The 27,720-nt window shown below is 44.3% G+C and overlaps 1 protein-coding gene across 1 annotated transcript in view; it reads right to left on the bottom strand.

Moving 5' to 3' along the window:
• Window positions 1-457: 457 nt before the first annotated feature.
• NOL8 (nucleolar protein 8) overlaps window positions 458-27,720 on the bottom strand; it is an 828,826-nt gene continuing 801,563 nt past the window's right edge. The window contains exon 18 of the mRNA XM_077452483.1: window positions 458-657. Within this exon, the coding sequence (XP_077308609.1) occupies window positions 571-657 (87 nt within the window). The 3' untranslated portion in view covers window positions 458-570. The remainder of the gene's footprint in view (window positions 658-27,720) is intronic.

Genomic DNA, 27,720 nt, shown 5'->3' with positions numbered 1-27,720 from the left:
CCTGCCACACGTTGCAGATTGTCACTTGCCATGCCACCTGCCACACGTTGCGACTGTCACCAGCCACACATTGCAGATTGTCACTTGCCACGTCACCTGCCACACGTTGCAGATTGTCACTTCCCACGTCATCTGCCACCAGATACGGATTGCCACGTCACCTGCCACATGTTGCGGACTGTCACTTGCCACGTCACCTGCCACATGTTATACGGAAGAAATGAACAAGTAGGGGATATCAAAAATGCACTTAGTGGTAAAAGTGGATATCCCAATAAACATGTTGATAAAGAGTGCCAACGTCCTGAAATAATTGTATGCAAGAAAAAATATATCGGGGACTTATGGACTTTACAGGCACCAGTAGAAAACACAAATAATATTAAACAATTTTATTATTCAAAAAAAACATACAAACAATTAATTAATTAATTAAAAAAGCCAGGAATGAATAAATACATTACTGAATAGGGACCAACAGTCAGCAAAGCCTATCATTAGTACATATCATATGTTATACAGACTCAGTGCAGTGGCCATCACTATAGTAATGAGATCTTAGATATATATTCACGAATGATGATATGCTGGTGTGGGTCCCATGCCCGACATGTTTCGCATCAAGTCGATGCTTCTTCTGGGGCTAAGTAAGAAATTCTTGAAAGAAAAACAAAAATTATATATAATCAACAAAAAATGTTGCCAACAAAAAAACATATAAATAGAGCACAGATAATATCATCAAGACGAGTGTTATCCAGAAGACAGTTCAAATATGCACCATGTGGATGGTCAAAAAATAGAGCACTGTGGGGGCATACAGCAATATGATAACAAAAAATATAAAAAATGGAGTTACCCTTTAATATAGCGGTTCAAGGCCGATTTTACAGCATATAGATCTCAAAGGAAGTTAGTAAATGTAGCAACTACTCAGCTGAAAAAATATAAAAGAAATAATGAAAAATTATTTTTTGGAATAATTATTATAGTCCAATGCATTGCTACGAAGTACCAAGTACCAACAACATAAACAAACACTCAGGGAGCTCACCAGAATGTAATCAATTCATTCCCAAGATTCAAGTAAGATCAAGCATGTAAGGGAGGATAGAAACAGTATCAGAGACTTTGTGTTCTGATCTCCACAGAATGGTGTAGAAGGCTTGAAATGAACAAGGTGTCTGCAAATTCAAGAATTTTGTAGATATTTAGTTATAAAAAGTGCAGGGGATGACTAACAGTTTGGCGTATAGTAAAGACGCCATAGTCAGACAATAAAATACCTGCAGAGTACTGCCAAATAGGGATCACAAAAGCGTCCAGCCGTCCGAAAGAAAGGGCAAGTGGATATTCCATCATAAAGAGACGCTATTACAGCGTCTGCCTTAAATGTGTATGTCTCGCCCCCGGCATCCAATAGGCAGGAAGCCATAATGACATTGAATGGGCCGGCCGAAAGCTCTGGCGTGCGCTAAGGCCAACTCACCCCCTTTTCTTATTGTGCCTGCGCGGAAACTCCGCCGGACGCAAGGGACGAGGGTGATCATACAGCACCGTCGGAGCTGAGATCTCCAAGGCCGGTGGGATGGAAAAAATACCGGCCATGAAGGAGATCTACATGTGTCAGCAGGATAAAAAACCTGTGATGCTGGGCGGCCGCACAGTACTCAAGACCACCACGGTGTAGCAGACTGAATCATATCCACACTAGATAACACACAAATTGAAACTGAACGATGCCCAACAGAAAACAGGGGGGGCATGCAAAAGTAAAATAGAAAGGGAGTGTCATGTAGATAACAGAAATAATAACAAAATAGAATTTTCAATCGAGTGGACAGAAAGGAGATAAATTAAAAAGACATGGACTACAATATATCTCTGTACTATACTGCTAAACAACATACAGTATATTTTACAAAAATAGAGGAGGAGAACAGCACAACCAGATATTGGGAATTAAAGAAATGATTTGTAGGACTGGGACTCGTTAATACCCGGAGCACAAGTGGCATGTAATCTCTCAATCCATAAAGTTTATTTTCTTAGGATAATTTTGTCCCAATCACCTCCACGGGAATTGGGAGGGACTACATCTAATGCAATGAATGAAATGACTGAGGTGTCAAATTTGTGATACAAATCCAGATGTCTACTAATAGATGTTACCATCTTACCCTCTGAAGAAAAGTATACGTGGTCTTTAATCTGGGCACGGAACTGCCTAATAGTTTTTCCTACATAAAATGCAGAGCATTTGCAGATCATGAGATAAATTACTCAACGAGTCTCAGTCTCCAAAAAACTTAGGGGCGAATAATTCCCCGTTAGGTAGTGTAAAAGATTGACCTGTTCGAATCAGAGGGCAAAAAGGGCATTTGCCACATCTAAACATTCCATAGCGGGGTCGGTTTTGAGGTATACGGGAAAAATGGCTAGAAGTTTGGTCCCGTAAGGATTTGGGTCTACGAAAAGTAATACTGGGTCTGGAGTGTATATATTTGGCTAAGATTGGGTCTTCCCGTAAAAGGGACCAATGTGTAGCCAATACTTTGCGCAGTTCAGCGTGGTGATTAGAAAATCTCGTAATAAACCTCACAATGGGGATCTGTTGCGAATTTTTTTTGTCTGTATAAGAGAGAACCACGAGATTGTCGCGACGCTCTATTGTATGCTTTCCGTAAGGTGGATTTATTATATCCCCTTAATTTTAACCAATCTCGTAATAAGTCCGCTTGAATTTTGAATTCTGCAGTGTGTGTACAGTTTTGACGCAGCCTCACATACTGGGTGTACAGAATACTGCGTAACAAAGTGTCTGGGTGTGCACTGGTTGCATGTAGGAGTGTGTTGCCCACAGTCTCCTTACGATAGAGAGTGGAAGCAACACACCCCTCGTCATCCTTAAAAATAGTCAGATCAAGGAAAGTAATTTTGAATGTATGACTAGTAAATGTAAATTTTAAATTAAACTGATTATTATTAAGTTCCGTGACAAAAGTTGCCAACTCTGCATTGGTCCCTGTCCAGATGATGAACACGTCGTCGATGTACTTCAGCCAGAAAATAGCATGGCTGGTGTACATCGACAAGGTGTCATGAGAAAAAATATGCCATACCCACCCCCCAGGTAGAGGTTAGCATAGGCTGGGGCACAAACAGTGCCCATAGCCCCTCCCTGTACCTGGAGGAAGTGGGACTCTCCAAATACAAAAAAATGATGTGTAAGAATAAAGGGCACCTTGGATAATGATATGCCGGTGTGGGTCCCATGCCTGACATGTTTCTTTTATATGTTTTTTTGTTGGCAAAAATTTTTGTTGATTGTATATAATCTTTGTTTTTCTTTCAAGAATTTCTTACTTAGCCTCAAAAGAAGCGTCGACTTGACGCAAAACATGTCGGGCATGGGACCCACACCAGCATATCATCATTCGTGAATATATATCTAAGATCTCATTACTATAGTGATGGCCACTGCACTGCGTCTGTATAACATATGATATGTACCAATGATACGCTTTGCTGATTGTTGGTCCCTATTCAGTAATGTGTTCATTCATTCCTGGCTTTTTTAATTAATTGTTTGTATGTTTTTTTGAATAATAAAATTGTTTATTATTATTTGTGTTTTATACTGGTGCCTGTAAACTCCATTAGTCCCCGATATTTTTTCTTACCTGCCACACGTTGCAGATTGTCACTTTCCACGTCATCTGCCACCAGATATGGATTGCCATTTGCCACGTCATCTGTGTTGTGGAAATTTTAGATGTATTTATTATATATATTGTCATAAGAGTCCTCCTGTGTTCATTCTCCCCTAGCCCGCTCTAAAAGAGCTGACTGGGGCAGACTGACGCTGGTTGAGATCCGTTAGGTAGTGGATAATATCTTGGGCTTGGAAAAAAGGTGTTTGTGGAGTGGGGGTATGTCCGCCAGCAAAAGGGCCCCTGTACATTGTACAGACGATCGTCTGGGGACATATGCATGCTCTGTAGGCATTGGCTGTGTGCGGATGTGTGCACATCGTCTCTCCTGTGTCTGATCAGCACATGGAGATAGGCGGTGCACATCTGTAGATGGCTTTCCATTCACAAGAGATGAAGAATTATCCAAGTATACATTGTTCTCTGGAACAATGTATATATATTAAGGATTTCTATCAACGGAATTATAATCATCGTTCATTGGTTTTGTATGGTATTGTATTGTATTGTCCTTATATGGGCATTAACATCCTGTTACTGCTGTGAGGTCACATCCTTTGTGGGAGGTGTTCAGCTGTTGGAGGCAAACCCTCCAGGGCGTGGCTTCCAGTGGGAAAAAGTAAATAAAAAGCTTGGTCAAGGGCTCGCTCTGGCTGGCTGACGATGGAACTGAGAACGTAGAAGGATGGTTGAGTCTGTTCATTGGGATGAATGTGTTGGAAGGTAACCTGAAAGCATTATATCATTAAGATGGAAATGGGTGCTTATTGGAAGCATAGCGGTAGATGGGGCTATGTGCATAGCATATAGCCAAATTGCTACCACAGATGGCGGGCCAAGGGATTTATGGACCAAACAAAGCCCCCCTCTGCACAGGCAGAGAGGGGGGAGAAGAAAACCCAGTCCAGGACATCAAAACGTTGTTGTCCTGAAAAAGGGATACGTCTTCTCTGCCTGATGCATTGGGGAGGTTCTGCTTTGTGAAAAGAACAATTTTCCATCTTTTTGAGATAATGCTGGAAGTGTGTGTGTGTGTGTGTGTGTGTGTGTGTGTGTGTGTGTGTGTGTGTGTGTGTGTGTGTGTGTGTGAGAAGGTGTGTGTGATTTGAATAACAAGTTTGTAATGCATGTGAGAAATGGATGAATTCTGATTTTTACCTATGTATGGAACAAGTAGACTGCATGAGTTTTGTAGAGCAGTTTGTAACTGCAAGATTCTGTGCCATGTGACCTTGTGTTGAATGGGATACGCCCTGTGGGAAGGGAAACAATGGCTTGTTATGCTAGCTTTGTTTGAGGAAAGAAGCTATGTTTGAGCTGGCCTGGGATATATTGTGTTATATTGTGGTGTTTTTGTTTCATTGGATAACATGTGTTACTAAGAGTGCATTCTCAATTGTGTAGTAAGATTACATACTTTTCAGTGGAACTGTTCCTAAACTGTGTGTCTAAGTGTACATTTTCAAGTGTGTGGGTTTGTGGGGAGAGGTTGTGGTTTTGGCGGGAAAGGGCGCCATTTTGTTGGGGCCTAGCTTTTGTTGTCTGCCATGTGACCAGGCTTGGTGGCCATTTTTGAAAATCTGAACATTCCTATAGGGGAAGGTGCAGACACCATTCCCTTGTGTGTGAAACCATGTGATATGAACCACCATCTTGTTCTTAGACCATGTGGTCTGGGCACCTCTCTCTAGGCGCCATATCCTTTTAGTGAATTCTACTTTTGTACCTTTTATGTGATTTTTCAGTTAAGCTATTGCATTTTCTGTAGTGAATTTTTGGTTTTCAGTGTAAATCTCTATTTTGCGTTTAATTTCAGTGGATGGTGAAACTAGCTTGAACTGAGGTTTTGTACACAGCGGTGTGTTATTTTTATTTTACAAATGTATGGAAGTTTCACAGAGGGCAATTCGTTTGTTTTGTTTTTTTGTTAAGTTTGTATTGTATAGCCTGCATATGGGGCGAGGCTCCTCCTCCCCCTCCCTTTTCCTGTAACATTGATATGTAAATGAACTCGTTTGCTGGGTTCATGCTGCAACCTTTTGGAGACACAGGAAGTTGGTGGGAGGAGCCGGGGGTCTTCTGACTCATGTTTAAAAACACAATGGAAAATAATGGCATTTGAAAGAGTGTTTTAAATTTTAATTTCAGTTTTTTTTCTAAGGTTTGTACTGTAATACAGTTTTGGGTAGAGAGCAAACAGGAGGCATCCATGTTGTTTGTTGTAATATCTAGATACAGAGAGAGAGAAGCCACATTGTTCTGTAGAGTAAGCAGGAGTAATTGTGTTTTCTGTGCGGCTAAATCTGGTGACGCAGTGTATGGGCGTACAAAGGAAATGCTTGTGTACGCATACACTGTGAGGGGTAGAGACTTAATTCGGGGGGTGATAACACCTCAGGTGGAGTTTCTATTTGAGGGACTAGATGTAGTCCGTTAATCCACCGCACAAGATGGCACCTGGCGGTGGTCCCCAAAGTAGGTGCAACGGTTTCCCTGGACGCAGGGGTAAGACGATAAGCCGATTCGAATCGCCATGGGCACTAGGAGGTTCATGCAAGGGAAGGATTGGAGGCTTCCCGCAGTCAGACTGCTGCACAGTACATAAGGATCCTAGTTTTGGGGCTAAAGGCCATTAGCCCTTCAAAGATTGACATAGGTGGTCCAAGGATACTATTTTGTGTATCCCTCTGGAAGTTGATGTATCGCAACTGAGGCTTCAGAAATCTGTAAGGCTGAGTGAGCTGATGGATGTGTAGTACTTGCTTTTGTGATTTTCAGAGGAGGAACTGTGGTTATTGGTTCAAATTCTCATGCCCGTTTTAGAACTTTGTGTGGCTGGTCCATACAATATTCTGAGATGTCCTTGTGTCTTTCCTATTGTATGTATTTAATTTTTTTCTATCGCTAAGAGTGAAGGCAGAATTCCATTTGGTTGTTTTTAAATTTGTAATTTTTGATTTGGAACTATGAAATATCTCCCCCACATTTGTATCTATGTGTTTGTCTCAGGTTTTAGTATTCTCATTGTTTGTATGTGGTAACAAGAAGATGTCTGAACCCACCATGGCAGCCCTCTTACGTGTCGCGGGTGTTGTATTTTTAGTAAGAACGTGAAAGTAAGGGTTACAGAGGGGTTTAGTTATTATCGGTTTTGAGGAATGTCAATGACAATTTACCAATGTACACGAATGTTGTATTGTCTATGAAGGACAGAGTAATAACTTTTGTTTATAAGTATCTTTTCAGGTCCAAGGAGTTTCTGAAAGTGTATATGAAGGTAAAAGTATCATAGGCTATTTCACAGTTTACCCTGTGTGTTTTCCTCCAGTTTGTAATGAGGAAAAAAAGGGGGGATGAGAGTGATAAGAATGACAAATTTTCAAACCAATAATACTAACTACTCTAATTCTAGCCAAGTTTGTGACAGGTGACTGGGTCGTTGTAAAGAAGATTGAAGAAGGAGAAAAGGATGAGAAGTATCTTTTTATTTATATTTTTAAAGTGTATTTTCCAACTAGGTATGGAAGTGAACAGGACACATGGTGGGGTCTACTCTGAGTCTCCACTGAGCTCTAAGTGCCCCAGCAATGATAGCGGTGTATGAGATATATAGGCATATTGGTGTGAGGAGTTTTTGACAAACTAGTACAATCCAAACAGACACATGACAATAGAATTTAATGATACATTTCTAGAGGGTAAAATTTATTATAATTTTAAAAATAGCTCTGGTTTTTGCCAGTTTTGGTATCGGGATAACAAGCGTGTTTCAGCTCTAGTTTGGTATTAATGTAGATGTACAGCTTATAAGGTAATTCCCCTAAGGCAAGAGGTTCATGTGTGCTGGTGAATCTCGTTCCAGCATCTTATGTCGTGGCCGATTCTGATGGCGCGAGAGAAGGTAAGGATGGCAGGGACAGCTAGAAGGGAATTGCTTGTACACGGTGGGGGCTTGAGCTTATGAAACGATTGAACAATTTCTCATACATTGAGGATGGGATGTTTTCATGTAACTGTTGAAGCTACAAGGAAGTTCCCACAGCCCAAGGGTGGTTCCTGGGATTTCATAAGTAAAGATTGCTATACCTGGATCGGGGATACTGGTGACAAAGTTCAGGCCCATATGGATAAGGCTAAGAAACCTAAAAGGCAAAGCCAGAGCTATAGCTAGTGAAGGTTGGAATCTTCTTAAGGGTCTGGGAATCTGGGGGCATTTAATTTTTATTTTTGCAGCGGATCATATTTTGAAGGAATTAGGGGTATATTTACTCATGTTGTTTTTGTTTCTATTCTTCTATATTCCGTGATGAGGCGTTCCTGTTGCCTGATTGGACGCGTGACCAGAGCCCGAGCAGATGAGCCCCAAGATGCCTGACCCAAGAAAAAGACAGAGGATCCCAGGCCGACCAGCGACTACTACAGCTCACCATGTCATCCCTCCTGAGGAAAAGTCTACATGTCAAGCTGTGTTTTCCTTTTTATGGACTCATATGGACTGTAAGGCCGGGTGTAAGAAGATCGAAAGTCATCGAGGGACACATGGGATCATATGACAAAAAGGAGGAGCTGTTGTGGAAATTTTAGATGTATTTATTATATATATTGTCATAAGAGTACTCCTGTGTTCATTCTCCCCTAACCCGCTCTAAAAGAGCTGACTGGGGCAGACTGACGCTGGTTGAGATCCGTGAGGTAGTGGATAATATCTTGGGCTTGGAAAAAAGGTGTTTGTGGAGTGGGGGTATGTCCGCCAGCAAAAGGACCCCTGTACATTGTACAGACGATCGTCTGGGGACATATGCGTGCTCTGTAGGCATTGGCTGTGTGCGGATGTGTGCACATCGTCTCTCCTGTGTCTGATCAGCACATGGAGATAGGCGGTGCACATCTGTAGATGGCTTTCCATTCACAAGAGATGAAGAATTATCCAAGTATACATTGTTCTCTGGAACAATGTATATATATTAAGGATTTCTATCAACGGAATTATAATCATCGTTCATTGGTTTTGTATGGTATTGTATGGTATTGTATGGTATTGTATTGTATTGTCCTTATATGGGCATTAACATCCTGTTACTGCTGTGAGGTCACATCCTTTGTGGGAGGTGTTCAGCTGTTGGAGGCAAACCCTCCAGGGCGTGGCTTCCAGTGGGAAAAAGTAAATAAAAAGCTTGGTCAAGGGCTCGCTCTGGCTGGCTGACGATGGAACTGAGAACGTAGAAGGATGGTTGAGTCTGTTCATTGGGATGAATGTGTTGGAAGGTAACCTGAAAGCATTATATCATTAAGATGGAAATGGGTGCTTATTGGAAGCATAGCGGTAGATTGGGCTATGTGCATAGCATATAGCCAAATTGCTACCACATCTGAAAACACATTGCGGATTGTCACTTGCCACATCGTCTGCCATCAAATACAGATTGCCACTTGCCATGTCACCTGTCATTTGTTGCCGATTGTGACTTGCCACGTCACTTTCCTGCTGTCAGGGGTGGAGGACTGCATTCAGTGTGAGTGATTGGGATGAGTATGGACAAGATGGAGGTAGGAGGTGCTGCAGGTGGGAGGGGCCAACACACTCAGGGGCGGACGCATAGAAGGAAGATTGCTGGCGCTCTGCCTCTGCCACACAGTGCCGCTCCTCCAGGCAGCTCCTGTCATGTTGGCTCTGAGTCCGAGACTACGAGTCCGACGTGAGTCCCGTGACTGACTCAATGACATCACTCGTTGCTAGATGCCAGGCGGCTGGGCGCTAGCAACGAGTGCGGGGTTGTCAAGCTAACGGCTCAGCTCCACCCACCTCCTAGCTCCTCCTGGTCCAGCAGTGCCGTGTAACACACCAGAGTCTCTCTCTCTGCGCTGCTGATCACTGATGAGACAGAGAGAGAGACTCGGGCATAGCAGCGCTGCAGCCTGCAAGTGACTGACAATGAAATCATGTCAGTCAGTGTGATATTTGGGGGGGGGGGGCAATTGCCCTGTTGCCCCCCCCCCCCCCTCGGATCCACCCCTGGCCCATAGTATGTATTCCTATGGCCGTGTGCTTTGAGTGACAGACTAGTTAGCATGTCACTTCCGGTTTTCCCTGTGTCAGTCGCTGTTGTCACTGTCTTCAACTTCAGAGACAAAACAAGCTAGATGCTGGAAATCCACAGGAGGTGGCAAAGCCGAATAATTCCACTGACACTGCCAAACCGAGACACAGCAACACCAGTGGAGATAATATAATCATTGATTATAACACAAGGCTGGTCTCCTTATATCTACAGGATGGATGGATGGCGAGGCTTCACATGGGCTGTGTGTTTAACAAGTGCCGATCGTCAATGCTTCTAATATCTCCACTGGTGTTGCTGTGTCTCGGTTTGGCAGTGTCAGTGGAAGCACTTGTTGAACACACAGCCCAGGTGAAGCCTCCCCATCCATCCTGTAGAAATAACGAGACCAGTCTTGTGTGACTGAATATACACGAGATAAGACATCCTTCACAGCCAGCGTATGGAAGGAAGGAGGCAGAGGAGGTGTCAGGACAGCTGCTTGTCACTAGCCATGTATTCCTGCTCAGGACAGAGCCTCAGTAACAGACATGTAAGTTCTCATCACTGATCTCTGTGTGTGTCCATCCCACCCAATGTTTATCCCTCCCTCCCACCCAGTGTCTATCTCTCCCTCCCACTTAGTGTCCAATCATCCATCCATCCCACTCAGGGTCTATCTATCCATCCATCCCACCCAGTGTCTATCCATCCATCCCACCCAGTGTCTATCCACCCATCGCACCCAGTGTCCATCTATCCATCCATCCCACTCAGTGTCTATCCATCCATCCCACTCAGGGTCTATCCATCCATCCCAATCAGTGTCTATCTATCCATCCATTCCACCCAGTGTCTATCTATCCATCCATTCCACCCAGTGTCTATCTATCCATTCATCCTTATTGGAATCTGGAAGTCCCCTTTAACAAGGATCACCAGATCACGGCCTCCCCTATGTAAGTAGGTATTGGTTACATAGTACCCCTACCCATTCACCAAAAAAAGCGTCAAGAAGCAATAAACACAAGAGAAATGTTTTTGACAATTCCTTTATTAAAAACTAAATAAAATAATGTCCCTCTATGTAAATCCATCGCCAATCATGCCTCCCTGAAAAACAAAATATATGTATTCCTGCCTCCTGGGAGGCCTCCCACCGACTGCTTGCTCTGCTTTGACATTTCTTATATACAGGAGAGGGGCCACCTGCACACGTCATTTGGTGGCACCGCCTTTCTGATGTCACGGACTGGTGCATGCGACGTCACAAGGAGGCGGGGTCACGGGTGACGTGGCCAATATAAGAAATGTCAAAGTGAAGAGCAGGCATTCGGTCAGAGATCTCCCAGGAAGCGGGAGTAATTATTTATTTTTTGGTTTGGTGGGCAATGTGATTGATGATGGATTTACATTGAGGGACACTATTTTTACATTTTTTTTTAACAAAGGAATTGTAATGGATGTGACTAAGGTATCGCATAAAATTGTCATATAAGGTATTAGGTAGAATGCTAAAATGTCTATTTCAATATGTAATATGACTGCATAAGCTTGCTAACCTTAACTCTACTTCAGATAACTGCTAGCCCCCCCCCCCTTATCTTGAAGCCGAACCGCAAATAATTATAAAAAGACTATGCCTCTTTTTCCGAGAACTGCACCCAAGACAGACATGACACCAACATATCGTCTCAAAGAAAAAAGAAGAAGTTACCAAAATATCCAATATAGCTATGATTAATTACTAAACTTGCTAAATCAGCTAAAAGCATATATACATACATTTGTTACAGTAATACATTAATATGTCGCAATAATATGTTTTGCATACATCTCGCCTTGCTTGTTTTTTTCATGTCCAGCCGGTGTTATATTAACGGCAAGCAAAAAGAGGAAATAAAGATCAGAAAGTAATTTTCACACTGGACAAATGGTGTCAGGGTGGTTTCTTCAGAGCGTGCACGCTTTATATTCAATAATTTGATCCAAAACATTTTGGCACTCAAACATGGGGCTGTGGGCTCTGTACCGGAGGATACCCGATCGAGAAGGGATCGGGATAAGCCAATACGGAAACTGGATGGAGATTGATCACCTCTAGAAACGGTAAGACACTTTTGATATCTTGTATATCTAGTCTACTGTTTATCCTGTAACCGTGATTGGCAAATCTCTGTCTATATCGGCTCTCCACGGTCAGCAAAAAGACAGGTATATATCTTGCCCATAGCCTTTGAACCTGTACTAATTATATCTGCCGCCTGTTTTTTTGTTCTGTCCTGTTTTTGTTGATTGATCTTGTGTTTTGTGGTGGTTGTTGGGAATGAGGCGTGACAGACCTAGCCGGGACAGAGGCTGTTGGAGGGGACAGAATGCGAGCCTCTTGCCTCGTGATTACGGGCCCTGGCATTTGGGGGAACAGTGCTCTTTGTGAGCTGTATGCCTGGGGACCCCTGGGGTGGTGTTACTTGGATTCAGATCCATGTCCCCCCCAAGACACACAGACTCTGGATATGTATTTACCATATTAGCAATAGACTGAATCACACTGTTGAGACACAAACTGTTAGATGCTAATGTCAACAACTCCAGCCACCTGTCTGTTGTGTAAATTAGTCTAGTCTGTGAGGGGTTGGAACATCTGATATCTATATTCAGACTTAGGAAGCGGTATACTGGCGGAAGCACTCAATCGGAGTGTGGGATCAGTTCCGTCACATGAGGGATTGATTATATAGTCACGGATGAATTAGTTGACGTGGTTTAAACTCCTCCTGGGGAATAAATAATGTTGCGGTGGAGCACCGGTGCAGTGAAGCACGGAACCAGGAAGGGGCGTCAGGAATATGCCGAGTGGTGGCATGGGGATCCCGTGAGATATGAACAATCCTGTATATCTCTCTCTCTATCCTTCTGTCCTCGTTAACTTGAGGATATTTTGTCCTCGTTAACTTGAGGCTGTGATATAGTCTGAACTGGTACCAGGTGACGGATAGTGGAATTGTTGGACCCTTTTGAGTCCAGGACAGCCTTGTGACCCATCTAAAAGCCTGAGCAGACACATATAAATATCCCAGTCATCAAGACAGAACGTATCAAAGTAGCGTTATATATTGGGGGGTGGTCCGAATAAGGACAGGTGGCAGTCACAGGATTGTCGGACCCTTTTGAGTCCAGGACAGCTTCATAAAACCGCCATACAAAACCTGAGCCTGGACACATAAACTTCCCAATAGCAAACGATGGGGCAGAAATTGGAGAGACCTAAAGAGGGTAGTTTGGCTTGTGATTTGGTGTTAGAGCGAGAAGGAGAAGATGCTGTCAAGAAGGGGAAGAAATTGGCAAAAGTCTGTGGGGTCACTATGCATTTGGGTGGTCGGCTAGAGCCAGATGAAAGGTGTAATATTTAGAAACTTTAAAAAGGTCTGTTGTCAGATCACAGACACAGACACTTGGTTCAAAGTTACGAAAGCTATTCATGAAGAAGGGTTTATAAAAAAAAAATAATCAAAATGGTTGTATTGTTTATGTGTATAGAAAACCATAAAAGAGATAGTCAGCCACCACCCTATAATGGCGTCTGGTCCCCAGGAAGTAGACACCGCCCTTCGTCTACCGTCCCAAGTGACAACTCCCACGCTGTGTGCTATATTTGTGCAAATGGTTTTAATTGTGTTTAAGCTGTATTAGCAATAATTGGGGATTTTAAAATGTTGATTTTTAAACAGACACAAGTTTTAAGAATATTATAATGGGGTAGTTATATATATATTCTAGGGGTCATGCCAGATGAATTGTAATCAGTAAAAAAAGGGAAGTGATTTAAAGTTGCATAATCCTATGCATTAGAATCACACAAATGTTTACTGATTTGGGTATTAGCATGTTGAACAAAGTATACAAACACGCCGCATTTGTCTTGGGTCTTAAAGAGTCAATACAAAAGGGTCTGCTCCTATCACGCCCAGAGTATAGCGTAATGGATCTTGAGCTGTTAGTAGAAAAGGGCCTAGAATATGCACAGAGCAGTAAAAAGATAGCTCCTCTCATGATGGCCTCTGACACACCGTATTCAGCACACCTGTACTAACCACGCGTGTTTGTTACAACTGCACTCCAGAGGGGAACGCCGGAGCGGAAGACCCAAAAGTCTGCCCACAAGCAACTAGGCCCCCAACCATGACCCACATGAAAGCGCTCAGTACCAGGGACATGAATGACCACCACCCTGAACTTCTCCAGATCAAATGTATCTTCTCCACTAGAATTCAGGCAAGCACGTGTCACCTGCTTGCTACACCTGGACTGTTATGCCACAAGGTGCCCAGAACTCCCCCTCCCAATACAATCCAAGGCAATGGCCCTCATCCTGGACACCTGGAAGAAGTCACCCAGACATTGTACTCCTTCAGTATGTAGATGACCTCCTGCTTTGTGCAGATACCCTCCAACATGGTGACATCTCAAACTTCTCTGAAAGCCTCTTATCTGCTTCCTCTCTCCTCTTTCCGGCGGGGGACCTGAGATAAGCTGTGCAGACATGAAGCTTAATATATCTTTCCTGAAGCCACCCACCTGTCTTGACATTGTTCCAGCCAGATCTTAAGGCCCCCAAGATCCAGCGTCTTGTACCCCTCATGACACCTAGAGATCTTCAACACACTCGCAGATGTATTGCCCTGAAGAAGCAGCGCACTCAGAAGAATGAGGAAGAAGCATCAGAGTATGCCAAGCTCCTTGTTAAGAGAACAAAGAAAGCAAAGGAGAAGCGCCAGGAGCAGATTGCCAAGAGGCATAGACTTTTATCACTGAAAGCCTCCTCCACTATGTAGCCGAGCAACGATGCAAGACCTCAAAGCAAAAGGTCCAATGGTGCAAAGAGAAGGTTGTTTTCCTAGGTCACTGCATCTCCCAAGGCACTCGACATCTCAATGAAGAAAGAGTTGCTGCAATCAAAGCCATCCCCTTGCCTCAAGGTCAAAAGCCCCTACATGCTTTCCTAGGATTAATCTCCCATTGCCGCTCTTGGATCCCGGGAGCCTCCCTCTTGATGCAACCTCTTTATGACATCCTGAAATCCTATTCCTTCTCACTTTCCCCAGAAGCTGTGGACAATTTTAAAGTTCTGAAGGAGATCCTCTCCATGGCCCCTGCTTTGGGCCTTCCAAACTATGAAAAGACTTTCAAACTGTTTGTCTCAGAGAGACAAGGACATGCCACAGGAGTTTTGACTCAAGCCCATGGCAACAGCCATAGACCCATTGGTTATTACTCTTGCCAACTGGACCCAGTGGCCAAGACTGGACCCTCCTATCTTAGAGCCGTCTTTGCAGCCCAAGCCCTTTTGGATAAAACCGCTGACCTGGTGTTGGGCCATCCTTTAATCCTCCTTGCCCCTCATGACATAACTGCCATACTAAACCAAGTACAGCCCAAACACCTGTCTTCAGCAAGACACCTCAGACTCCAGTGTGCCTTGCTTCTCCCCAATAACATCACTCTCCTTCGATGTGATACCCTCAACCCATCCACTACACTTCCACTTCTTGAGGGGGGAACCTCTTTGGAAAATGATGCCCACTATGCCGCTCATGACTGCTTTGAAGTGATGAAGATGTAGACTTCACACCTACCGACAGTTAGTGAAACGGCCCTTGAGAATCCTGACTTGACAATCTTTGTGGATGGTTCCAGTTATGCAGATAGCACTGGACAGTACCACACAGGATACACAGTCACCACCAAAGATACAGTTCTTCAGGCTTCAGCATTACCTTCCTCCATGTCTGCCCAGGAAACAGAACTCCAGGCTCTAACAATGGCATGTAAGTTAGCAGAAGGAAAAAGAGCCAATATCCATACAGACTCAAGATACGCCTTCGGCGTTGCCTGCGATTTTGGGGTCATTTGGAAAACCAGAGGGTTCCTAACAGCAGCGGGTACACCTGTAAAACAGTGCAGCTATCAAGGACTTAATTGATGCCCTACTCCTACCAGCACAAGTGGCTATACTTAAGATAAAGGCGCATGGCAAGCTGAATTCTCAAGAAGCACGAGCAATCACCTGGCAGATACCGCAGCAAAACAATCTGCAAAGGGAACGCGAGAAGTGGTCAGCGGAGTGAATGCACCCATCCTGGATGATACAGTGGATACCCCTGAAGAAACTGTACAGACCACCATGATTCTACAAAACCTTCCTGTGAGCAGGACCAATCTCAAGGAGCAACAAGAAGCAGTTCACAAGGAAGAATAAGAAGTGTGAATAAAGAAAGGAGCTACACAAACTGAAGGGATTATGGGATTAAACAAGAGGCCGTGTCTGCCACGATCAATGTTCCCTGCAGTGGTACAATGGGCCCACAGTGTCTCTTATCTTTAAAAAACTTTGATGAACGCCCTGATCAACAAATACTACTTAGCGCCAGGGATTACTCCACTTTCCAACAACTTCTGTAAGTCATGCACCCTCTGTGCTAAATTTAACCCAGGAAGAACAGAAAGGGTAACTTTGAAGCATCTGGCAAAAGCCCAGTACCCCTTCCAAAGGATACAGATCGACCACATCCAGATGCCAAAAAAATGGCCAATACGTGTACGCATTAGTCATCAGATCCTAGAGGTCCCTTCACCAACATGACAAAGACCACAGCTAAGAGACTTTTAACAGAAATAGTGTGCAGATATGGTGTCCCAGAGGTCATAGAGAGGGATCGGGGCTGGCTTTCATGGCCTCAGTAACCAAAGAAATATGGACCGCTTTAGGGGTCGCACTAGCCTTCCACACCCCATACCATCCTCAGAGCAGTGGGAAGGTGGAAAGATTAAACAGTAGAATAAAATCTAGAATGCTAAAAATGTCTCAGGAAACAGGAATGAGTTGCCTAGATAGCCTGTCCATAGCCTTATTCAGTGTTAGGTACACTCCAAGGGAAAACTATGGATTGTAACCCTATGAGATACTGTTTGGTTCAGCCCCTAGACTGGTTTATTACTTTCCACAGCAACTACAGCTCCAATTTGATGTATTGATTGATTATGTGACTGCTTTATCTCGTGTTTTCCTCCATTCCAGATCCTGAGCTAGATACAGGGTCACACAAGTTAGTCCCTGGCCGACTCGGTACTGGTGAAGAAGATTGTGAGAAAACACACCCTTGAACCCAGATATGATGGTCCTTCCCAGGTTCTCCTAACAACCACCACATCAGTCAAAGTGGCTGGAAGAAGCTTGTGGATACACGCCTCCCACTGCAAGAAAGTCCATGTACCTGAGGAAGAGGCCAAGGGGACCAACTGATTCTATATATCCTTTTCATTGCGATTATTGCTCAGGCACAAGAGGTAGCCATCAAACAAAAAGATGGTATGACCCAATTCTGGTATAACTCAATCCAATACAAGTTGCCACTTTTATATCCTCTTATGAACAGATACTTCCAGGTACTATGTACCAGATCCGGTCCTGGGATGGAACGATAGGACCCACGACTGTGTATGTATGCGTCACTGATACCTATTGGGGTAACAACTGTGATTCCTGGGGAGCAGTGGGTTGGAACACTGGGGGTACAAACTGGGGATACAAACCTGAAAGCGCCCAAAATAAAAAGGATAATAAAGGGAGGTTACTCTTAGATAGCATGACAAACAACAAGCACAGAGATCAGTATTTCACCAAGGAGTTCAGGCTGACCATTGAGAATCCTAGCCCAGGAGACAGCGGGGCCTATGTTCTGTGCCTATGGTGGGGAAGTGGGTATTCCGGGTTCAATAACACAGAGTGGGGAGATCCCTAATCTACATCCAGCTCCAACCCTCTGTGGCCCCATATACAGACTTTAAAGGACATGGTGGCCATAGCAGATCTTAGCTTTGAGGATACTATGGCTGCAGAAACCGGGTTCTCAGATGTCAACCTGTGCAGGGAAACATAACAAAACCAATTGTTATGTATGAGGGGGGGCTGGGCCTCATTTGGGAACAGTACCCCTGAACATACCACCAGAACATGAGACCTTTATCCTTAGCTTGTTTACCAATACAACCACTAACCACTCCCTGTGTGAACATTGGAAGAAGGAATATCCCATAGTCACCAAGACCCCAAAGCCAGGAGAAGGTATCACCATAAATCCTGGCAATTACACATGCTATGGATGGTACCAGGGAGTGGGGGAAATCTCTTATGAATTTCACTAAGGGTTACTGTAATTGTTATAGTGAGGCCTCTGCAGAACTAGTGCAAAATCAACTCCAGTCTTTGGGAGACGTGTACTGGATCTGCAGAGGCATGAAAATCAGAAACAAATTGACAGAACAGTGGACAGGAGAATATGCACTGGCCAAGGCCATAATGCCTCTGCATATTTTCTCAGAGGCCACTCTACAGATAGAACCAGACACAAATAACACACCCAGGACTAACAGGAGGCGTAGGAATGCCCCAGCAGAAATCTTTGACCCTCACGTGTACATAGATGCCATAGGGGTCCCTAGAGGAGTCCCAGATGAGTTCAAAGCAAGAGACCAAGTTGTAGCGGGATTCGAGTCTCTAATCCCTATCATCACCATAAACAAGAATGTAGACTGGATAAATTACATCTACTACAACCAACAAAGGTTTGCCAATTACAGTAGACATGCACTCCAAGGTTTAGCTGAACAAGTAGAAGCTGTTTCACATACGACCTTCCAAAACCGCATGGCCTTAGATATGGTCCTAGTTGAAAAGGGGGGTGTGTAAAATGTTACCTGAAATGAGTACATGCTGTACTTATATCCCAGATAACACTGACCCAAATGGTAAAGTGATTTTGGCCATCAGGAAACTTGAGGATCTGTCTAAGGAATTAAAAAAGAATTCAGGGCTCACCAACCCCTGGGATCAATACTTCACCTGGATCAAGGGAGGGTGGCAAGGGTTATTAATGCAGATAGGAATAACCATCCTGATAATTTCAGTGACTTTGGCCATCATGGTCTGCTGTATTCTCCCGTCTTAAAAAGTGTGTAGAAAAAGCTGATGACCAAGCCACTCCCACATTTGTGAACCAGGAAATACCAGATGAAGATTATGAAATGTACTGCATTACAGACACTCCCTTCCCCACGATGTAACACCAAAAAGGTTACAGGGACAGACAGCACCTGACTGTCCTTCTCAGGCTGTATCGAGAGGGGTAGTGAGTTAGTCGCTGCCTTTCTCTATATGCAGTCCGAAAAGAGTTGCTGACGAGAATGGGCCGGGTGACGTAGGATTTTAGTGTAGGGGACATATTTAGAATAGACATTTTTAAGGGGGGAACTGTAATGAATGCGATTAACCAGTTGCCGACCGCCGCACGCCGATGTACGTCGGCAGAATGGCACAGGCAGGCATATTGGCGTACAGGTACGTCCATGCCTTCCTGCGGGTGGGGGGCCGGGTGGTGGGCCCGGTCGGATTCCGTGCAGGACCGATCCGGGATGAGGGGGCGGTCATTCATTCATGGCCACCCCAACGCGTTCGCTCCTGACGATTGAAATTCTAGCACTACATCACTTCCTCTCCTGTAATGTAACTCATCCTTCTGGTGAACTGGCAAGCACCAGCGGCCTAGTACACCCTGGACGTACATCCAGCACTGCAGTAGCAAATGGTGATGTGGCGAGTCCCATAAGTGCAGTACAAGCTGGCGAGGTGGCAAGCACAAGTAGTATCCCGCTGCCACCAAGACGAAGACAAAGACAGGCCCGTCATACCCATAGTGCCCTTCCTGCAGAATTCGCCAATCCTGATTGGGTGCCCACAACTTCTGCAGAACCCGTACTTCCCCCATTCACTGGCCAACCCGGCATTAACGTGGAAACAGTTGATTTTACGCCACTTGATTTTTACTCACTGTTTTTCACCGAAGATCTCTATAGATCTATTGTGGACCAAAGCAATTTGTACGCTGATCAACACATCACCACTATTCCCCGGTCCGCCCTTGCCAGACATTGGAAACCAATTACGGTTTCCGAATTTAAGATCTTTCTGGGCCTCTCCCTCAACATGGGCATAACCAAAAAGAGTGAGTTGCGGTCATATTGGTCCACTGACCCAAATCACCATATGCACGTGTTCTCTGCTTCCATGTCCAGGGCACGATACGAGCAGATTTTGCGGTTCATGCACTTCAATGACAATAAACTCTGTCGTCCTCGTGGAGACCCTGCATACGATCGGCTCTACAAAATTCGGCCCCTCATAAACCACTTCAACCAACATTTTGCAGACTTGTTTACTCCCCATCAAGTTGTCTGCGTTGATGAGTGCCTGATTACGTTTTCTGGTCGCTTGTCATTCAAACAATACATTCCCAACAAGCGTTCCAGATACGGGGTCAAGGTGTATAAACTCTGTGACAGGGCCACAGGCTATACACGTAGTTTTATGGTTTATGAGGGTAAAGATAATCACGTAGAGCCGGAGAAATGCCCTGACTACATAGGAAGCGCTGGCAAGATAGTGTGGGACATGGTGTCACCCTTATTCGGAAAGGGGTACTATTTATATGTGGACAATTTTTACACAAGCGTGCCACTGTTTAGTCACTTGTTTCATCAGCAGATTGGAGCATGTGGCACCGTGCGACCTAATCGCCAGGGCTTTCCCCAGCGGCTGGTAGATTCTCATCTTAGGCTGGGGGAGAGAGCCTGCTTGTGGTGTAATAATTTGCTCGCTATGAAGTGAAGGGATAATAAGAATGTTTTCGTTCTTACCTCCCTTCATGCAGACACGACAGTTCAAATTCATACGGCGACTGGTGTTGTGGAGAAACCCCTCTGTGTCCACAAATATAACCTTAATATGGGAGGGGTGGACCTCAATGACCAGTTGTTGGCGCTGTACCTAGTTGCCCGTAAGGCCAGATGCTGGTACAAAAAAGTGTCTGTTTATTCCAATTGGCTATGCTGAATGCTTATGTGCTACACAAAGCTTCAGGACGGACTGGATCCTTCCTTAAATTCCAGGAGGATATCGTCAGAGCCCTTCTGTATCCAGATGGTGCTCCACCTCACCTTCCCCAACCAAATGCAGCAAGCCAGCTGCATGAGAGGCATTATCCTTATGTCCTCCCGCGTACCCCTACCCAACGAGCACCCCAAAGAAAATGTCGTGTCTGCAGAAAGCGCGGATATAGGCGTGACACCCATCATTATTGTCCCCTCTGTCCTGACAATCCTGGTCTTTGCATTGGTGAATGTTTTGAAGGCTACCATGAACTAGTTGAGTTTTAGAGTAGGGTACAGCATTGCACAGGCTAGGCACACATTCACAGGGTCTCCCAAGATGCCATCACATTTTGAGAGACCTAAACCGCTGGAACTGTTACAACAGAACTGTTAAAGTTACATAAAAAAGTGTAAAAAAAAGTAAAAAATAAAAAACCCAAAAATATATAAAACAAAAAAAACAAAAATAGTTGTCATTTTATTGTTCTCTCTCTCTCTCTATTGTTCTGCTCCTTTGTACTGTATTCTATTCTGCAATGTTTTAATGTTAACCATTTTTTGTTTTCAGGTACGCCATTCAGCTGTAGCGTGGATTTATTTATCTTGACAGAAACAGCGTTTGCTCCCACGATACATAAAGCCTTGACTCCAGTGCTGTTGGAGGTGATTTTACCACCAGAGTTAAAAAAAAGAGCATATATGCCGAAGCATGGGGGCAGCCGGGGTGGAGGAGCGATTTGCTCCTAACTTTTTGCGGGAGGATGCCCCCATGCTTTGGCATACATATATTTTAGGCACAGGTTGTGTTAAATGTTTTATTTTTTGCTATTTTTTTTTTTTGTATTTGCTTTGCAGGTATGGTAAGTCCTACTGTTATACTGTAATGTTACTTTGTTTTATTGTTAACCATCATTTGCTTAGCAGGTACGCCATTCAGCTGCAGCACGGATTTATTTATCTTGACAGCAACAGCGTTTGCTCCCACGATACATAAAGCCGTGACTCCAGCACTGTCGGAGGTGATTTCACCACCACAGTTAAAAAAAGAGCATATATGCCGAAGCATGGGGGCAGAAGGGGTGGAGGAGCAATTTGCTCCTAACTTTTGCGGGAGGATGCCCCCATGCTTCGGCATATATAAATGGTGCATGTATGCCCACCATTAGAAGTGGGTGGATGAAGAGAGGTATTCTAATGGTGGGCATACCCACCGATCAATATTTTTTTTTCGTTCCACAGGCTGCATGAAAAAAAATTACAATATATGCCCAACCAGTTCCAGCAACGTACTGGTATGTTGCTGGACTTTGAGTGCTTATACCAGAATGATACCTGCAGGTTTAGGTATCATCATGGTATTGTTCTTTTCAGCCAGCGGTCGGCTTTTATGTAAAAGCAATCCTAGCGGCTAATTAGCCTCTAGACTGCTTTTACAAGCAGTGGGAGGGAATGTCCCCCCCCCCCCCACCGTCTTCCATGTTTTTCTCAGGCTCTCCTGTCCCAACAGGGAACCTGAGAATGCAGCCGGTGGTTCCGCCAGCTGACCATAGAGCTGATCAGAGACCAGAATGGCTCCAATCATCTCTATGGCCTAAGAAACCGGAAGCTACGAGCATTTCATGACTTAAGCCGCGTACACACGGGCAGACTTTAATAAGGGGGCCCCCGGATACCGGCCCCCCCACCCTATGTGAATGAGTATGGGGTACAATGTACCCCTACCCATTCACCTGTGAAAAAAAGTACAAAAAAAACACAACACAGGGTTAAAATATTTTATTGCACAGCTCCGGGGGTCTTCCGTCTTCGGGGGTCTTCTTGCCGGACTCCTCCGCTATCTTCTTGTAGCTCTTTTGCTAGCGGAGGAGTCCGGCTTTCTTCCTCGCCGCCGGCCTCTTCTCCCGACTTCGGGGGTCTTGTCCCCCTCTTCGGTTCTTCTGCCGGGCCACCGCGCCTTCTTATAGCTCTTTTACAGGCGGTGGCCCGGTCTTCTGTCGCCGTCGTCGCCGCCGCCTTCTGTTCATCTTCTTCTTCTTCTTCTTCTCCAGGAGATGTTGCCTCGACGATCTCTCCGGCCGGAATGCCAGGGACGCGCTCCGCTGCCACTTATATAGGGACAATGGGGCGGTGTCACATGGCTTTATGTCACATGGGTTGGTCACATGGTGACCCCGCCCCCTTACGATGTCATAGTCCCCATGTGACATCAACCCATGTGACATAAAGCCATGTGACACGGCCCCATTGTCCCTATATAAGTGGCAGCGGAGCGCGTCCCTGGCATTCCGGCCGGAGAGATCGTCGAGGCAACATCTCCTGGAGAAGAAGAAGAAGAAGAAGAAGAAGAACGGAAGGCGGCGGCGGCGACAGAAGACCGGGCCACCGCCTGTAAAAGAGCTATAAGAAGGCGCGGTGGCCCGGCAGAAGAACCGAAGAGGGGGACAAGAGGCCGGTGGCGAGGAAGAAAGCCGGACTCCTCCGCTAGCAAAAGAGCTACAAGAAGATAGCGGAGGAGTCCGGCGAGAAGACCCCCGAAGACGGAAGACCCCCGGAGCTGTGCAATAAAATATTTTAACCCTGTGTTGTGTTTTTTTGTACTTTTTTTCACAGGTGAATGGGTAGGGGTACATTGTACCCCATACTCATTCACATAGGGTGGGGGGGCCGGTATCCGGGGGCCCCCTTATTAAAGGGGGCTCCCGGATTCCGATAAGCCCCCCGCCCGCAGACCCCGACAACCAACGGCCAGGGTTGTCGGGAAGAGGCCCTTGTCCTCATCAACATGGGGGCAAGGTGCTTTGGGGTGGGGGGGGCCGTGCGGCCCCCCCTTCCCCAAGGCACCCCCCCATGTTGAGGGCACGCGGCCTGGTATGGCTCAGGAGGGGGGGCGCTCGCTCGCCCCCCTTTCCTGGCCGGCCGGGTAGCGTGCTCGGACAAGGGTCTGTTGTGGACTTGGGGGGGACCCCCACGCCGATTTTTTTCGGCGTTGGGGTTCCCCTTTAAGTCCATACCAGGTTGCGGGGTCAGCGAGACGTCTCCTTCGCAGGCTCCGCCTACCTGGAGACGCGCTCGAAATGAGCGGACTTTCCGACGGCGTGTGTGGGCGAGTCCGTTCATTTCAAAAGTAGGGCGGATAGTATGGCGGACTTAGTCCGCCGTATTAGTCCGCTCAAAAAGTGCCGTGTGTGGGCAAGTCCGTTCATTCGAAAGTATGACGGACTGTCCGTCGGATTGTCTGACAGACTAAGTTGGCCAGACAGTCCGCCACGTGTGTACGTGGCTTTAGATTTCGTGGGATGTAAACAGCACCATTGGGAAATTGGGAAAGCATTTTATCACACCGATATTGGTGTGGTCAGATGCTTTGAGGGCAGAGAAGAGATCTAGGGTCTGATAGACCCTCATTTTTTCAAAAAAGAGTACCTGTCACTACCTATTGCAATCATAGGGGATATTTACATTCCCCGAGATAACAATAAAAATGATAAAAAATATATATATAAATGAAAGGGACAGTTTAAAAATAAAATAAAAAAGCAAAATAAATAATAAAAAAAAACACACCCCTGTCCCCCCCTGCTAAGGCGCAATGACGAACGCAAGCGTCGGTCTGGCATCATATGTAAACAGCAATTGCACCATGCATGTGAGGTATCACCGCGAAGGTCAGATCGAGGGTACTAATTTTAGCAGTAGACTTCCTCCGTAAATCTAAAGTGGTCACCTGTAAAGGCGTTTAAATGCTTTTAAAAATGTATGTAGTTTGTCGCCGCTGCACGTTTCTGCACAATTTTAAAGCATGTCGTATTTGGTATCCATGTACTCGGTCTAAGATCATATTTTTTATTTCATAAAACATTTGGGCAATATAGTGATTTTTAGTGCATTAAAATTAAATAAAGTGTGTGTTTTTCCCCAAAAAATGCGTTTGAAAAATCGCTGCTCAAGTACCGTGTGAAAAAAAAAATGAAACACCCACCATTTTAATCTGTATGGCCTTTGCTTTAAAAAAAATACTTAATGTTTGGGGGTTCAAGGGCTTTATCTTCAAATTGTTAGAAGAGTGGGTGATGTGTGACATAAGCTTCTAAATGTTGTGCATAAAATGCCAGGACAGTTCAAAACCCCCCCAAATGTCCCCATTTTAGAAAGTAGACACCCCAAGCTATTTGCTGAGAGGCACGTCGAGTCCATGGAATATTTTATATTTTGACACAAGTCGTGGAAAAAAGACCGAAAAAATAAGTTGTCATTACATGATATATTGCTCAAACATGCCATGGTTATATGTGAAATTACACCCCAAAATACATTCTGTTGCTTCTCCTGAGTACGGGGATACCACAAGTTTGAGACCTTTTGGGAGCCTAACCACCTTCAGGCTTTCTAAGGGTGTAAATTTTTTATTTCATTTCTCACTGCCTATCACAGTTTCGGAGGCCATGGAATGCCCAAATAGCACAAAATCCCCCCCAAGTGACCCCATTTTGGAAAGGAGACACCCCAAGCTATTTGCCGAGAGGTATGGTGAGTATTTTGCAGGCCTTGATTTTTGTCACAAAGTTTTGAAAATTTAAAAAAAGAAAAAAAAATATACATTTTTCTTTTTTTTTCTTAATTTTCAAAAACAAATGAAAGCTGCAAAATTCTCACCATGCCTCTCGGCAAATAGCTTGGGGTGTCTACTTTTCAAAATAGGGTCATTTGGGGGGGTTTGTGCCATCTTGGCATTTTATGGCCTTCAAAACTGTGATAGATAGTGAGGCATGAAATCAAAAATTTACGCCCTTAGAAATCCTGAAGGTGGTGCTTGGATTTCGGGGCCCCGTACACGGCTAGGCTCCCAAAAAGTCCCACACATGTGCTATCCCCGTACTCAGGAGAAGCAGCAGAATGTATTTTGGGGTGTGATTCCACATATAAGCATGGCATGTTTGAGCAATCTATCATTTAGTGACAACTTTGGGAAAAAAAAAAAAAAAAGTTTGTCATATTCCCGCAACTTGTGGTAAAATATAAAACATTCCATGGACTCTACGTGCCTCTCAGCAAATAGCTTGGGGTGTCCACTTTATAAAATGGGGTAATTTGTGGGGGTTTTGTGCCATCTTGGCATTTCATGGTCTTCAAAACTGTGATAGGTAGTGAGGAGTGAAATCAAAAATTTACGCCCTTAGAAAGCCTGAAGGCGGTGCTTGATTTTCGGGGCCCCGTGTGCAGCTAGGCTCCCAAAAAGTCCCACACATGTGGTATCCCCGTACTCAGGAGAAGCAGCAGAATTTATTTTGGAGTGTAATTTCACATATGCCCATGGCATGTGTGAGCAATATATCATTTAGTGACAACTTTGTAAAAAAAAAAAAAAAAGTTTGTAATTTTCCCGCAACTTGTGGCAAAATATAAAATATTCCATGGACTCAACATGCCTCTCAGCAAATAGCTTGGGGTGTCCACTTTCTAAAATGGGGTCATTTGTGGGGGTTTTGTGCCATCTTGGCATTTTATGGCCTTCAAAACTGTGATAGGTAGTGAGGAGTGAAATTACAAATGTATGCCCTTAGAAATCCTGAAGGCGGTGCTTGGCTTTCGGGGGCCCCGTACGCGGCTAGGTTCCCAAAAAGTTGACCACATGTGGTATCCCCGTACTCAGGAGAAGCAGCAGAATGTATTTTGGGGTACGATTCCACATATAACCATGGCATGTGTGAGCAATATATATTTAGTGACAACTTTTTGTAAAATAAATGTTTTTTTTTTTGTCATTATTCAATCGCTTGGGGCAAAAAAATAAAATATTCAATGGGCTCAACATGCCTCTTATAAATTTCCTTAGGGTGTCTATTTTCCAAAATGGGGTAATATGGAGGGGGTTTGTACTGCCCTGCCATTTTAGCACCTCAAGAAATTAGATAGGCAGTCATAAACTAAAAGCTGCGTAAATTCCAGAAAATGTACCTTAGTTTGTAGACGTGACAACTTTTGCGCAAACCAATAAATATACACTTATTGACTTTTTTTTACCAAAGACATGTGACTGAATACATTTTGGCCTAAATGTATGACTAAAATTGAGTTTATTGGATTTTTCTAATAACGAAAAGTAGAAAATATATATTTTTCTAAATTTTCGGTCTTTTTACGTTTATATCGCAAAAAATAAAAATCTCAGAGTCAATCAAATAGCTTTAAAAGAAAGCTCTATTTGTGGGAAAAAAAGGACGCAAATTTTGTTTGGGTACAACATTGCATGACCGCGCAATTACCAGTTAAAGCAGCGCAGTGCCAAATTGTAAAAAGACCTCTGGTCATTGACCAGCAAAATGGTCCTGTCTGAAAGTGGTTAAGGTGTCACATAAAATTGTCATATAAGGTATTAGGTAGAATGCTAAAATGCCTATTTCAGTATGTAACATCACTGCATAAGCTTGCTAACCTTAACTCTACTTCAGATAACTGCTAGCTCTCCCCTCCTCCTTATCTTGAAGCCGAACCGCAAATAATTATAAAAAGACTGTGCCTCTTTTTCCGAGAACTGCCCCCTGAATCCAAGGGGTTCTGAGCCTTGTAGGGACTGTGGGGGGACAGCACACCGTTTTTATCTTTATTTTTTTAATTGCCACTTTTTTTTATTGTTCAGCTTTCAGCAGAGAAACCCAATGCCAGCTAATAACTCATCGGTTGTCCCGCCTTGTCACTATAAAATCCCTGTTCTATGCTGGATCCTGAACGTGTTATCTGAGGATGGGGTTAAACCACAAAACATGTACATCTTATATCACTCAAGCACCTGTGGAGCACTGCATAAATTCACAGTACTATATGGGTACCTTAAATAAAATAGGGAAAATTGTAGACATGCACCCACAGGCACTCAGGATGGACTGGTGTCTTTATTCAACCTTACGAACTATGTACCAGTGATCGTGCTTTCCGAACTTATACACTTTAATAATTATTACATTTACTTTATTTAATATATATAT

This window comes from Lithobates pipiens, unplaced genomic scaffold (genome assembly GCF_037356315.1).
Source record: "Lithobates pipiens isolate NorthernLeopardFrog02 unplaced genomic scaffold, aLitPip1_a1.2 Scaffold_23, whole genome shotgun sequence".
NCBI classification, from domain to species: domain Eukaryota; kingdom Metazoa; phylum Chordata; class Amphibia; order Anura; family Ranidae; genus Lithobates; species Lithobates pipiens.
This window is presented reverse-complemented; position numbering and strand designations above follow the sequence as displayed.